Below are 15153 nucleotides of genomic sequence, written 5' to 3'. Positions count from 1 at the left end.
GTTTTATGAAATAATCAATATTAAAAAAAAAACAAGACAATAATTACTATGGTTGTATGGTTATATCACATTCAAAGACAATAATAAGTCGACTCACAAAAAGAAGACAATAATAATAACTTCAATAGGTTGTCAGGCTTTGGTCCATTTATTCAAAATGTCGAGCAAAAGCCATACTTAAGCAGCAGCGGCAGCCAAGCCTAAAATCGTGAAGCCGGCAAGGTTTTTGAAGAGAGGAAATGGGCGAAGAGAGAAAGGGACTGTTGGGGAGCAAAGGCCGGGACCTGATGGCCTGCGCCTCTCACTGTGGCTAATGTCAGCCCGCCCTCGTAAGTCTGCATCCACCCGGCTACTTGACTTTTGTGAAACCATGCCCTCCATTCTTCCTCTACTTTTAACCCCATCTCGTTTATGCTGTACCTTGTTGATGTCACCGGCACCCTCCCATCCGTGTCACCGCTGCATCGTCATGACATCACCATCATCAATAATAATATTAATTATAATATAATTACGTTTTTGTTTTTTTTTCTTTTTTAGCAATACAAGGAAACGGGAAGGGTATCATATCTCTTCTTGAAAATGCTATAGCTTCAACTGAATGTCGGCAATGATTGGAGAGATAGCCCAATGGGCGAAGAGATGAGCTTGATTAATTGCCGAAATGTTAGTTAAAGAGTCACCTTCCATAAACAAAATGTTACAACCTTCTGTTATTGTGGAAGTCAAGTAGGCAATTACACCAAAAACATTTAAAGAAGAAAAAAAAAGATGGGTAGAGATGGGTATATGGATCTCTACCCATCTTTATTTTTTTTCTTTGTTCTTTTAATTTTTTCACATAATTTCCTATATGGCATGCTGACATATATTTGGATACACGTGTCATATTTTCATTGATCTAGCGTAGACAATATGACAAATGACAAGTTTTTCGTTAAAGATTGGACAAAAAAAATCTGATAAAATGATTAATTTGTCACTCAATCAAAATTCAAGATTTTAATTGTTAAACTTGGAAGCTCGGGTCTTCTTTACCACAAAGGCAAAACTCAAGGACTTTTACGACAACTTACTAAAAAAAAAAAAACCACAACCACTGCTACTCTATCTCATCTTGCCCATAGATGATTTTAGGATTTATTTATCTTTCGACTGATACTACCATGACCAAGAGTGGTTTTGTGAGTTTGTCGTATTTGACTTACCCAATTCTTATATGCACCTATTATTCTAGTACAAAAATACTGTTCTTCAAAAGAGAAAGATTATGGAACATTTTCATTTGATTTTCGAAACCGCTAAATGCCATTTATGTACAGCAAAGGTCTGCAGAAGAGACCAGGGCGGAATTTGAAGTTTGAAGGGCGTACCTGTAGATCCAAATGCGAAGTCCAGCATTTAAGAGCTTCCGAATAATTGGCAGCACCGTGTCGGGAGAGTCATTCCAGTCGTTGATAACACCACTGCAGTACTAACCATAAGTTAAAAATCCGACGATCTTACTGACCATTACCTTTGTCGTGATCATGCAGTTTTTACGGACCAAAAGACAAAGTGAAGAAAATAACAGCTGCAATGATTGAAGGGGGAGACTGGAGAGTGAATGTGAGATGAAAATGAAAAGGAGAGTTCAAGAATCTCCCTGGCTACTGCAACGTTTCATTGATTATGTTAAGGTAGGGCCAGGAAGACAGAAAGAAAGCTCTAGTTCGATCATTTGGCACATGCTCCGAGTGAATTGCCTGGAAGTTCTAGGATTTGTTTCTATCTACGTACGACCCATGTCCCCCCATAAGTACCCAACAGGCAAATGAATTAATACCTACATTTATGACACAGACCATCATAATTTTAACATCTTAGAAATTTAAGTCGTGACCACATTTTTCAGAAAGGGTCGAACTTTTAATTAAATATCATTAACACGCAATGGATTGGCAAAATTTGGGTGTGAAATTTCCTGTTATTAGGCTATCCACATTTCTGACAGCCTAAGAGAGGTGTTGTAGAACTCATATCCTCAGGGCAGATAGATCCTGTATCTTAAACTATTTGGAACAGGTAGGCCTTGTAACTCCCTGATCTCTCTTAGACAGATTGATTTTTTGTGAAATTCAAGCATTATTAAGCTAATAATAAGGAAAGCATCTATAAGATTAGGGGAAGAAAAAAAATCTATAAACAGTTCGTAATTGACGTGGATATCTCTGGATCAAACAATAGCACATGCATGCGTTTTCTTAAGGGATTAGGGATTGTGAATTCTTTCGTTCTTTAGTAAAAAGTCTAAGAGAGAGAGAGAGAGAGAGAGAGAGGGAGAGGATTGTAATTTGCATAGTAAATTTCTATATTTTACCTGCATGTGGTGTAAGGATAGGACAGTTTAGTGACATTGGCATGCAGGGCCCTCTGAACATCCACTCTGTTGAAATATTTCTCCACGTAGTCCTCTGTACATGGATCGTAGCCTGACGGTTGCTTATGCCAGAGGTCCTGAATTCAGGAAAACAAAAAACACAAGATCCTCCTTTAATAACTACAGTTATATGTAGTGTAGGGACTCGTTAAAAACAACAAAAGTTGATTATATAAATTGCTACGTACACAAATGCAACAAATGTTCATTCCAACAGTGTAAACACATAAATTTCCACCCACCTCTCTCTCTCTCTCTCACACAGTGACTCTCATGGATAGAAGAGGTAAATTTAATCATTTAATTAATATTTTAACACTCATTCTCATGTGTGGGGTCAGACTTGCTTTTAATAGATGATGCTCAACACGTGAAATATTTAATTGAAATGGGAGGTAAATGACGGAGTCAAGGTTTGAACAAATGGCCCCAAAAACTTAAGCTGACAGAAAGATATAAATTTAATCACTTAATCAATACTTTAATACTCATACAGAAATGCACAAAAAGGATCGACTTACATGTGGTGTTAAGAGACGAGGAGCAACAACGAGCTTTGGGGATGTTCTATGAAGGGAAGAGAGGCAGATGGGTCCGTAAATGTTGTAGATATCAATTTTAGAGCATTCTTCCACGAAGCCCCTGACATGGGTACTGCAATTCCTTGTCTGGTTTTCATGGTTGAAATCGCATTCCTTCACCAAATTATTGTAAAGTTGGTCGGAGATGATCGCGTGACTCCATGCATATTCAAACATGCCACGAAGGTCTGTTGGATCATTGATCGCAGCGTTCCCAATCTATTTTCATAACAATTAACATAATTTCCTGAGAAAGTTGAGAACCTTTTTCTAGGGAAACATGAATGTTGCAAGGTAGATATATATATATATATATAGGGCTTACCATGAACCCCTTTAGATTTATGTACAAGCTTTTGCTGGCTCCTTTGTTTCTATCATAAATGAGACTCGTAAGCTGGGGAACATAATGACCTGAGAGAGCGAGAGATGTAAAAAGTAAAAATAAAAGAAGAGGCAAATTTTTATAAACCAAAGGTTTTCTCTATATATCTTTTGTGTAGAAGACCAACTTAATTACCAGCATAGCTCTCGCCAGCAAGGTAGAAGTCATGGGATCTGAAGCTTGGAAACCTTTTGAACCATCCAATCAAGAAGGCATGAGAGTCCTCGGCTGTAATTCTATCTCCAAGCACGCTTAAATCTTTTGAATTGTTTGTATACGAAAATCCCACACCAACAGGTGCCTCCAGGAACAACATATTTGCAACTGATTACAGCCAACATTAGGGCGGAATTAGCATTTGGAACTGGGGGGTGGGGGTAAAATTTTTATTTTCATAGGATTATAAGAGTATTTTTTTTTTTAAAAAAAAAAAAAGGGGGGGAGTAATTAAAGAAGATATAATGGAATAAAAGACGTTAATAAAGCCCAAATGATCATGATTGTATGAAACATGGAATATTTAATGAATTGGGAAATGAACTCTAGAGTACTTCGGGTTCGAATTCAAAAGTTTAAGCTGATTATGTTAAATTATTATTTATCTTAAAAGTTTAAACAGATTAAAAACAGTCAATTTAATAATTTAATTTATATTTTAACACCACAGTAACTAGTAGATCATTGGCGAACTTAAAAGGCAAATTAAATTACCTTTATTCCAGGAGAATTTGTTAAGATTGAGCTGGTTTCCATTTTTTCCGACAAGAAATGGGCCGAGTTCCTGTGCAGCTCCAAATGCTACTGATGAGCAGCCAGGTCCTGAATATACACAAACATTTTGTTGAGGCCATTGAAATGCCTTATTTGCATTTAATTTGTGAAGTTTTTCGAGGTGTTGTGACCAAATCAGAAGAACATTATTCGGACATAATTTAGGCTAGCTTAAATCTCTTTGAGGAAATCTAACCCTTGATTTTTTTTTTTTATTTTTTTTTTTAACGATGGCTGATCCAGCACATTTTAAAATCAAATATGAAAAATTGTAAAAGAGATGTCATATTGTAAATAATTTCTATTTTTATCATGTTTTAGCCTTTTAGGGTGTAAACAAATAAATCTCATCTAACTTCTCTCATAACTCATGATTACTTCTTAAATTACTAACAATTTGGTAAAGATCTCGACCCATGTGGCATAAGTGGTAAAATGAAAGAATTATGTTATTCGCACGCACTCAACTTGTAAACGCAAGAATAAGATCTTTTTCATTTCAAATAAAATGGATGCTATTAATTTAATAGTAAGAATTTAAAGTTAATACATCTAATGGTGCATATATATATATATATATATATATATATATATATATATATATATATATATATATATATATATATATATATATATATATATATAATTTTACATTATTTAAAATTTTAAAAGACGTTAATATTAACTTCACATATACCGTTAGATACATTAAATTTAAATATTGACATTTCATTTAAAATGAATAGTACTTATTTTATTAAATGAAATGGAGATCATCTACACACTGTACACACTCAAAATAACTGTTGAACTCGTGCATATGGAATCTATCTCCCACATGCATTGTGAATGTGTACAAAGAATGTGGACACACATCATTTTCCAAAAGGTTTTGGAAAATCTTCTTATCCCGACCCAGAACGATGAAAAAACAAATTACAACAAAAAGTCGTCCTAAAAGACAAAAAGGGAAGGAACCAATTAATTGAGAAAATTTAAATTAAAGTTAAAAAGAAAGTAAAGCGGTAAAAGATCCCATAACAATGAAAGCAAGAAAAGCATGAGCCATGGAGACAAACTCTAGTGCCTTTGACAGCCTACCGTCTAGAGTCTACTCATTCCAAAATTGACGATCCAATGGTCATCCTTCCTGATTGAAACACAAGAAATTAATCTGTCCAAGAATGAATGTGGCCCACTAATGTACTATATTTTTGAATTTAGCCCGAATGGGGGAGCATCTTTTCAACGGTTGTCCCTTCACTTCTTCGGATCGGGATTTCCTTATCCGACTTCTTCTAGAATGCCGGGAAGTCGAATCATTCAGCTTCGTCTTTGTCATTTTGAAAGATGGCAATCAATATTAATTGCCAAAAATTAATTTATCACCAAAGTTGGGGTTCAAAAAAAACTTTTTCGAAATTATTTTCTTTCTGCGTTTTCTGACTTGCAAACCGTTAAAGATAAAGGCGCGGAATATTTCTGCTACTAAAACCAAAGTCCGTTGCGGGATTATTCCTGCCGCTGCCGTCAAAGACAACGGCCGGGGTTAAGTTACTACTTCTTTATATATATTATAAACAAAGTGGAAGAAAGGCAAGCAATTCAAATTAAAATCCTACTCCATATATTCTTTGTTAATCATTATTACTAGCTAGTGGCTTTTCAATCTCACTTTAAGAAAATGGAAACAATTTTAAATAATAATCAATATGCCTTTTTCTTATACGAAGCTCTAATGTACTCGGAATCTAAGGAATTGCAGAAAGATACCTCCATTGAGCCAAAGGACTAGAGGCTTGAGAGACGGTGCTTCTTGGGCTTCAAAGAACCAGTAGAAGAGTGCCTTTTGATCTTGAGGCCTAAGTTTGACGTAGCCCGAGTAGTGTCTGAACGTCACCGCCGGTTGTCCAGGCAAGTTGGTGACTCTGTCAGCCTCTTGCTGTGCTTCTTCGCCGTGAATTTGTTGTGTTGTGGCCGCGGTGAGGACCACCGGAGTGGCGGCTAGACAGCAGAGAAGCAAGTTCCAGACAAGAGCCATTGGAGACTGCAACGTACAAATAATTAGAAAAGTAGAAAACCTCCACTGGTTGCTGTGTGTGTGAGAGAGAGCGTGTGTCATATACACCATATATATATGAGTCCGTTTTGTTTAACCGTTTTAAAATGTGCGGTTTAACAAATAGTAATTTTAAGATGTAGTTAAATAAAAATGTGAATTTAAAAAAAATAAAGATAAACGTAATTCCTACTTATTACTCTCTTTTTTAAAAAAAAAAAATAAAAATAGTATAACTGTTTTGCTTTTTCTTTTTGTTTTTTTCGAAAGGTTTGCGATGAAATGTTTTCCACTTCTTATATGAAATGATGAGAGAATGAGTGATCCTACGGCCTGGAAATGGGTGTGTTTCTCAACAATAATAATAATAAAAAATATAAACAAAAGTTAAGAAATTGGTTAGATAAATGACATATTCCTCTTAAGGGATAGCACAAGACAGTTATTGAAGTAAAAAATGTACAGATTAAGATGAACATATTTAAACCTCCACTTGAAAACAGCAACAACAACCGAAAGGAAGCTGAGAACAAAGATGCATTGTCATAGTTTAAAACAGGGACTGAATAGTAGAGAGATACCGATATAAATCCAGATACCAAGGTACCCAATAATCAAAAAGTCACATAAACATAAAAATAGTAAAAAATACCCCCAAAAAATAGCCGGGCAAGGTGGAACTGGCTAGCACGTGGGGGTTCATGCGCAAACACGTGGGTGTCGGAATTAGCATCGGCCGGTAGCAGAGGGAAGCTGAAACGTACGCCGCTGAACACAATGAAGCGGCGCATCGGCGTCTAGACCTGACGGAAAAAAAGTAGATCTAGTTTTAAAAAGAAATTCAAACTCAAACCCTGAACAAATCCAGCTACCAACATGGTGGAGGAGGCAAAGAGTTTAGTGAAGAAAAAGACCAACACTACGCCAAGAAACTACTGTAAATAGCAATTCTGTTAACATAACGTGACTCTGCCTTTATTCCCTAGTACAGCAACATTTTGCAAACAACGTCCTCTCAATTCAATTATTAAGGGTACTTTAACCCATCTACGTGAGTCACACGTGAATTTTTGGCCATTTTATGTGGGTGGGGGTGGGGTAGGGGTAGTTAATTGCGTCAAGCCAACACAAATCAGGACAATTTGGACATTTCAGTTGAGAAAATGGCACGCAGGAAATCACATGAGCTGCTTCTCATCCATTTTACATAGGGCTATAAATAAATAAAGTTGTTTGTAAATAATTTAATCTCAGTTCAAGTTGTATAAGTTTGTAATATGATAAATATTATTTGAGCTATTGTTATTGTGAATCTTAACATAAATATATGTGTGAATGCGTAATGAATTTGAATACATATTATAAAACAAACATATTTATTTTAGATTAGATTGTTTATGATTTAAGCTCATTTATTTAATCAACTTAAATAATAAAATCTTAATAATAATTAATTAACTAATGATTATGATGGATTTACCAAAAAATAAATAATTATGGTATTTACTTTATATGCAAAATGAATAAGTTAATTGAAAAGCTTGTGAACAAAATTGAATTCGTTCGAAAAATAAATGAAACAAACTTAAACGTATACTACTAAGCTTGGTGATAAGCTCGAATTCGATTCATATTCAAAATAAAATTAAATAAACCAAATTTGAACATTCTATATATACTTGCTTGATTAAAACTCTAATTTTACATATGGAACAAAGTAACATGAAATAATTGATTTAGGATGTTGAGTGTCAAAGATTATAGTTTGGAGGTATCAATACAAAAAGAGTTAAGAGTTTGAACGGTTAATACTCAATTTAAATAAATGAAATCATCATTGCATTGGATGTGCTTGTGAGGCCGGGTTAAGTAAAATGAGTAAAATATCCTTAATGCATAAGCCAATCACTGTCGTCCGATTACTCAATTCCTGTCAGGAAATTCCTTGGAACACTAACTAGGCATTCCCAAAATTATTTGAAAAAACATTAAACCCTCGCCAACCCACTAATCACATCCAAATCCAAGTCTAATCAAAATTTAAAAACATAGGTATGAGCATGATTTCGTGGCAATAGGATCCTCTCCGGTTCTTCTCGATTGGGGAGGATCCTATTGCCACCAAATCAGGCTCATACCTATGTTTATAAATTTTGGTTAGACTTAGATTTGGATGTGATTAGTGGGTTGGTGAGAGATAGTAGGAAGTGACGATTCGTGTTCGCGTGTTGAATTTGAATTTTTTTATGGCTTGAGTATATATAAGACTATATAGAGCAATGTTAACCTGATTTATTTTAATTAAACGAATTAGACTTCTCAACTCTAAGCCAATAATTTTGTGTTAGGTTTATGTGAATTAACAGGTTGCGGTGAAGCATAAGTATAAAACTATATCGGTCAATTCTAACTCGAACTATTTTAATTAAATGGGTAAGATCTCTTAACCATAATCCATTAATTTTGTGTTGAATTCATGCCGAATTTACAAAAATCAGGCCAAAAATTACAAGCATAGACAATAGTAAATACGACAATATGGAAGAGAGCGACAAGAATTTCAAATGTTGTCTTTTTGTGTCGAAACGTGCTGTCTTCGTCTTTGCATCCTCAACGTACACCAGGGAGAAACCCAAACGCGTCTTTGCAGAATCATAGGCATGCAGTCTCTTACACGGTTACACCTTGACTAGTGACTACAGACTACCCTCTCCATAACCATCTCCACCTACCACCTTCTCCGGCATAATTTCAAGGGAAAATACATGAATAAGATCTAACTACGTTGGACTACGACACTAGGAAATTTGCACCAATTTGGGATTTGGCCGACAATGATGAATACACGAAGTAGTCTTAGCCTGTCTTGAAAGTTGAAACTTTTTCGTCATAATTATTTATTTATTTTTTTTGAAAAAAAAAAAAAAAAGACACGAGAAAACTCCAAAACCTTTTAACACCCATTGCTCGGCCCATCTCTAAGCGGCCCACACTAATACCTCCTCTGAGCCCTTTTTCATTGTAAAGCCCGACAAAAGTAGTAGCCTCTGAATCCCAAATTAAAGCTGCAGCATTAGGATTGTAGCCACCTCTAATCTGGATGTATTGTGCCAGATTCTGGTGCAGTCAGAATTCGGTGGGCCAGTGCCAGAATTTGGCTAGCTAGATTTTCGCAAAATTGGCCGGAATCCGTCTGGCCAGTGACTAAATCCAGTTGTTAGTTTTCGGCTACCATCGCCAGAATCTCGTCATCGATGGTTTTTTGTCATTGGTAATTTTTTTCGTATAAGTCAAACGTCATAAAATATTTTTAAGAAAATCATGATTTTTCTGATTTCGTTGAAAATGTTTTTCAACAAAAAACATTTTACGTCAAAACAAATGAAGAATACTGACTTTTCAATTTGTAAAGAATATGATTTGCTTAGAGAAAAAAATAATAATAATCCAATATGACATAGTTATTCCTTTGGTTCAGTGAATGGGAATATGATTTCCATTGTGAATATATAACTATTTTTATACCGAGGAATAACTAAATATTGGTAGAAAAATTAATTTGCAAATATTATAAATTAATATTAATAGATTATGGATAAAAAGGAAAATAGAAATGAAACTAAAACAAAAGTACATAAATATAGATATAAACGTAAATAATAATTAAGTTTGTATCGTTCTAAATGCATGCTATTTATTCTCATATAATATATTTTTGGCAAATATACACTTTTATTATATATATATATATATTTAATCACATGGATATATAACCTTAATTATATTTAAAAATTTATTAACATATAAAATAAAATAATTTTATAAATAAACTCTATAAGATACAATCGAAGTACTTCTGTACATCATGGGTTCCTACATTACCTCATTTCAAGCCACTGCCAAGATTCCTTCACAATCGGAACTTGCCGACTGCATCTATATCAGAATTTATTATTCCAGGAACTAATCAGTGGAATCAATGAGCCCTTGATTTAATTTTTGATAGCACTTCGATTTAAGAGATTATTAAAGTCGCATTTCTTCACCAATATTGCAGACTAAATATTTCTGGACTTTTTCTACCTCATGTCGTTTTACTATAAATTCTGCTTATATATCAAGCGATCCATAGCAATCAGGAAGTCTGTGCCCTTTTGCCTGGAACTTCTTTTACCTTTTGGAAGAATATTTGGAAGTTGAATCTCAATGATAGATTGAGGCTATTTATCTGGAAAATAGCATGGAATATACTTCGAGCTAAGAGGAGATTAAATCCTGTTTTTTCATCTACAGACATAACTGTATGTTCTTTTTGCAAATCTGGGGAAGACTCTATCCGGCATCTATTCTTTAAATGTATCTTTACCATAGTAATATGGCGTCATTCTCTCTAGCCAATTGACTCAACGGCTTTCAATTTCATCAATATGTTGGATTGGATTAAAGTAATTCTCTCACTTGGATTGACTCTTAAAATCCCGAAAGAAGACCATCTTTATTTCCAAATTTTTGCGTCAGTGGCATGCGATTTTCTATGTTCTTCTCGCAACAAGGCTTATCATGAGAATCTTTCCTTTAATTGATGCTCTCCATTTGTTCAGGAAAATTATCAAGGTTTCTCTAGAACATATGGTGGCTTGGAAAAATATTTCCAACCCAATTGAAGAAAAGTGGATCACTCCTCTACCTCAATGGTTCAAAATCTATTTTAATACGGCCATTAGAGATACTTTTTCGGCACAAGCTGCAATGTATCGAAATCATCTAGGACACATCATCAAAATAAGCACCCAGATTAGTTCATCGTGTCAACCAAATGAGGGAGAAGCTCTAGCAGTAAATCTTGTTGTTTCTTTAGCTATTCCTCTAAATATCCAAATGTTTATTCTGGAAGGAGATTCACATATTGTTATTCTCTCTCTTCAACATCCAGATATTTCAAAAGATTGATAAATCTCTTCAACTATTCATAATATCATTGACTCTATCTTAGCTGATAACTTTTGGTCAACAAGAAAGGTTAATAGAAATGCAAACTTATGCGCTCAATATTATGTAGCACATTGGGCCGCAACTAGGGTCACAGTTGACAGCATTCCCACCTATCCACCCCCTATCTCTTCAATCCAAATAATTAGTAGGAAAGATCCACATTTCCATTAGTTTGGATACCTTATTTATTATATGTCTTTTTAATTATGTCTTTACTTTTTATTAAGTTTTTGTGTCAAGGCTTTAATTTTGTAATTCTGTTTTCAAGTATTAAAAAGAAAAATGTACTTTTGTACACTATTTCAACGAAACAAAAATATATAAGTAATTGTATAATATCTTTTTTTTTTCCTTTTTGTTTAGAGGAAGCAATGCAAAGGATTGTATGGACACTAACAATTTGGCCAACAATAGTAATCCAGGGATGATGACATGCATATATGGACGCCCAAGTCATCCTGATTTGTTAGAAACCCATCTATTCTTACTAGAACTTTCGAGATTGAACTTCAAGTCTTGGTGGATATGTGGTGGTTCGGTTGGTAGGTCTCTTTTCCAATTTGTTGTATTTAGTTGGCAAATTTTATCTTTTAAAAAAATAACAATATTATTAATGTATTTTGGGAGATGTTTTTTATTTGAAAAAAAATAAAAATGTAATGATATAACACAAAGATGAAGACAATTTGAAATGTTTTGTATTTTGGATCGTATAATAATATTTTTATTCTAAGAACAGAAAACAAAAAGGCAGAAAAATTTTTTTTAACAAACCAATCTGTTAGCTAGTTTTTCATCAAATTTGCTTATGTTAAATCATCACTTATCACAAAAGTTTAAGCTAATATATGAGAAGTACATAAATTTAATCATTTAATTTATATTCTAACACTCTCACTTATGTGTGAACTCAAACTCTTACTTAATAAGTGAGACCAAACACATGAAATATTTAATTGAAATGAAAAGTGAACGATGAAGATAATGTTTGAACTCAAGACATACATTTTTTTTTTATACCATATTGAATTAGCACTTTTTTAAAAGTTTAAGCTAATTATAAAAAGAATTTAATCTTTTAAATTATACTATAACATATATCAACTTTAGATCGTCGGTTACTTCTCAAAACAACTGGATTTCTCATATTTAGTTTTTTTTTTAATAAAAAAAAAAAAAAAAAAAAGAATTAGGAAAAAATGTTACAAGGATGGATCTTTCCCACTTTTAGTCTAAAAGGAAGAAGAAGTGAGCGATTCAATTAATGAAAAAGGGTGGCGTGGACATCGGAAGGGGGCACGACGACCATCGGAGGAAGCATTAGACGCTAGCGAAACCACTAGAGAGGTGTACAAAATTTGGTGGAGAAATATAGATCTAGATCCAAAAATTTTAACCCAACAACCAAACCAAAGGTCGTAATAGACACAGTGGAGGAAGATGGCGGGAAACAATAATAACTGTGTTGTATTGAAAGAAAGCAAGAAAACAGATCTAGATACCTCAGAAGTCAGAAGAGGTGGATAAATATAAAGCAAGCTGTAGCATGATAAAGGCATCATTAGAGGCGTTAGCAAGGGGAGGAAAGGGGAGACGAGAAGCCAAAAGGGGACAGGAGGAGTTTCCATGGTGTTTGAACAGGTGTTTTCAGATGATTTTAGAGAGAAAACAGAGCATCTCTCTATAACTCAATTAATTTTTTCGGTAGTTAACATGCATTAAGGTTTGATTTACGTCCACTGCTTCCCTTAAACACCTCGCAAAGCTTCTTAAATACATATTTCTCAAATAATAATTAAATTTACAAAAATCAATCGAAAGAATTTGCAGCCTCCCCGCACAAGCATATAAGTAGATGGTTTATTATTAAGATTGATAGCTTTTGTTTAGACTTTTTGATTCAGCAGATCGAATCGCCTCTCAAAATCAATTCCTGCGTGCCTAAATCTATCGGAATTGCCTCGGCTCTGGCCACCCTACTGCACACTTGTGGCTACATCTCCGGTTATACTCAGATTTGATGTCTCTTACAATTCTCAACAATAAAATTAGCTGGTTGCGGTTGAAAATTCTGACCCGGTTAATAAAATTAATAAAGATAAAATTGACTTATATAATTTTATACCCATATATACCTCAACATGACCTAAATTCGAAATTCAAAAGGCTAATAATTGTGTCAAATATGATGATGTTTTATAATCGCAAAGTTGCATATATATATATATATATATATATAGTTACATTTGTCTCTCTCGTTTTCTCGATCTCTTGTTTAATTTAGGGATTGGTGCGCATGATATATGTAACAGACGCTAGCACGTACGTGTGGAAGGTAGGGTAGATGAATCGATTGATCAACAAAATAATAGAGTAGATGAATCGATCTCTCTCTCGAGAGAGAGAGATATATCGTAGCTAATTGGTCTAATTTAATTCCATCAATGAGATACTTTACCCAGAAAGTCTATAGCTACTTGGATTGTTGTGGGGGCACGATCGATCTATATATATACTCTATAGTTTTAATTAGTTGTCTCATCAATCAAATTTTGCCGACTTTTGTGGTCACCGATCGAGTTGGTTTTGAGTACCTTTACTTGTTTTCTCATATATGCATGCATGTCAACGTCCAGGACATCATAATTTAGTTGTAAGTAGGGTTTCAGCCTAAAGGATCGATTAATGCAATATATATTTCCACTATATATTTAATATATATGTGTGTGTTAAATCTATGGTATAATATTGTATATGCATGCGCTTATATATTCTCATCACATGTGTCATGTACTCCTTTCAGGTAACATGAAAAGACTCGAGATCTACCCAAACACACTTATGCACGTACGTAATTGTGTGTATATATATATATATATATATATATATATAGATAGCATTAAGCTTGTTTGCTTGATGCTCATGCTTTTTAAATGAAGGGCCGGGCAGGAAGATAAACATTAAACATCGATCCCAACTAATTCTTTGTCCAATATGATTACAAAAAACAAAAACAAAATTAATCATTATTGGGATATCCGGTTGATTGATCATTGGCATGCAGTGCCACAGGGGTGGAGGCCGGCCTTTTAATACTAAATCAAGAGGTTTATATATATAAACCGTACCGGTGGAAGTATAATATCAAAATTTTCGTGATGGCCGCTAATTAATACAAATTTTGTGTAGAATTCATACTTGAAAACTAACCGGCAAAGGAATTGTGTTCAAAAGCTTATATACATGCACATGATTAAGATTAGACTTGACACGTGGGACATAATTAAGGATCATAACACCCACAAGCTTTGACACCCTAAAAAGACACACCCCAAAAAATATTGGTAGGAGAAGAAGCTTCGGCCCATTGCGACATGGCATACATGTTTAATATTATTTTCGGGATAAACAAGTTGACAGTTTTCGGTAGCATTTTGTTAGGCATGGCATTGTTAGAGTATCCCCAACAAGCTCTCATGAATTTCAAAGTTTTCACCAAAATTTGATGAATATCTAAAAAAAAAACTCAATTTAGTAAATTCTCTATAATTTTTCTATTTTGTCTTTTATCAAAATTCCACCCCTAATTTAGCTCACAAATTCTATTAGTTATTGAATTATTATTATTATAATTTTTTTTATCATTTTCACGCTTCAATTCACGTCTTTCTTTTTCATTTTTTCGCTCTACTTTTCCTCATCCCCTTTTACTTCACTTTTCCAGCCGTTCATCTCTGCCGTTAACTTTCCCTCTCGCAGCACTCCCTTCGACAGCGCTCCAGCATGCCCACCCCTCTAGCTTCGATACCATTCTCTCTCTCTCTCTCTCTCTCTCTCTCTCTCTCTCTCTCTCTCTCTATTCCTCTGCTACAGAATACAGAATACACAGATGGGTGATGGTTTTTATCACTGATTTACACTTGAGCTACACTAGGTGAAGGTTTTT

General features: G+C 34.3%; 1 protein-coding gene across 1 annotated transcript; it reads right to left on the bottom strand.

The window, feature by feature from the left end:
- Positions 1-24: 24 nt before the first annotated feature.
- LOC133870664 (serine carboxypeptidase-like 35) lies at positions 25-6271 on the bottom strand. Its single transcript, XM_062307829.1, has 8 exons — positions 5930-6271; positions 4097-4204; positions 3521-3709; positions 3326-3414; positions 2941-3219; positions 2360-2496; positions 1374-1466; positions 25-459 (listed from the first exon to the last, which is right to left on the bottom strand). Exons 1-8 carry the CDS (start codon positions 6195-6197, stop codon positions 201-203), a joined length of 1422 nt encoding a protein of 473 aa, XP_062163813.1. The 5' UTR covers positions 6198-6271; the 3' UTR covers positions 25-200.
- Between the last annotated feature and the right edge of the window lie 8882 nt (positions 6272-15153).

The sequence above is a fragment of the Alnus glutinosa genome, chromosome 1 (assembly GCF_958979055.1).
Source record: "Alnus glutinosa chromosome 1, dhAlnGlut1.1, whole genome shotgun sequence".
NCBI lineage: Eukaryota > Viridiplantae > Streptophyta > Magnoliopsida > Fagales > Betulaceae > Alnus > Alnus glutinosa.
The sequence above is the reverse complement of the archived record's forward strand: the minus strand, read 5'-3'. Positions and strand labels throughout refer to the sequence as shown.

Excerpts from the sequence above, each read along its gene's own strand:
- LOC133870664 (XM_062307829.1), bottom strand. The coding sequence starts at position 6,197 with ATGGCTCTTGTCTGGAACTTGCTTCTCTGCTGTCTAGCCGCCACTCCG. Across the intron at positions 4,205-5,929 it reads AGTCCTTTGGCTCAATGGAG|GACCTGGCTGCTCATCAGTA; the intron begins GTATCTTTCTGC and ends GTGTATATTCAG. Across the intron at positions 3,220-3,325 it reads TAAATCTAAAGGGGTTCATG|ATTGGGAACGCTGCGATCAA; the intron begins GTAAGCCCTATA and ends TTATGAAAATAG.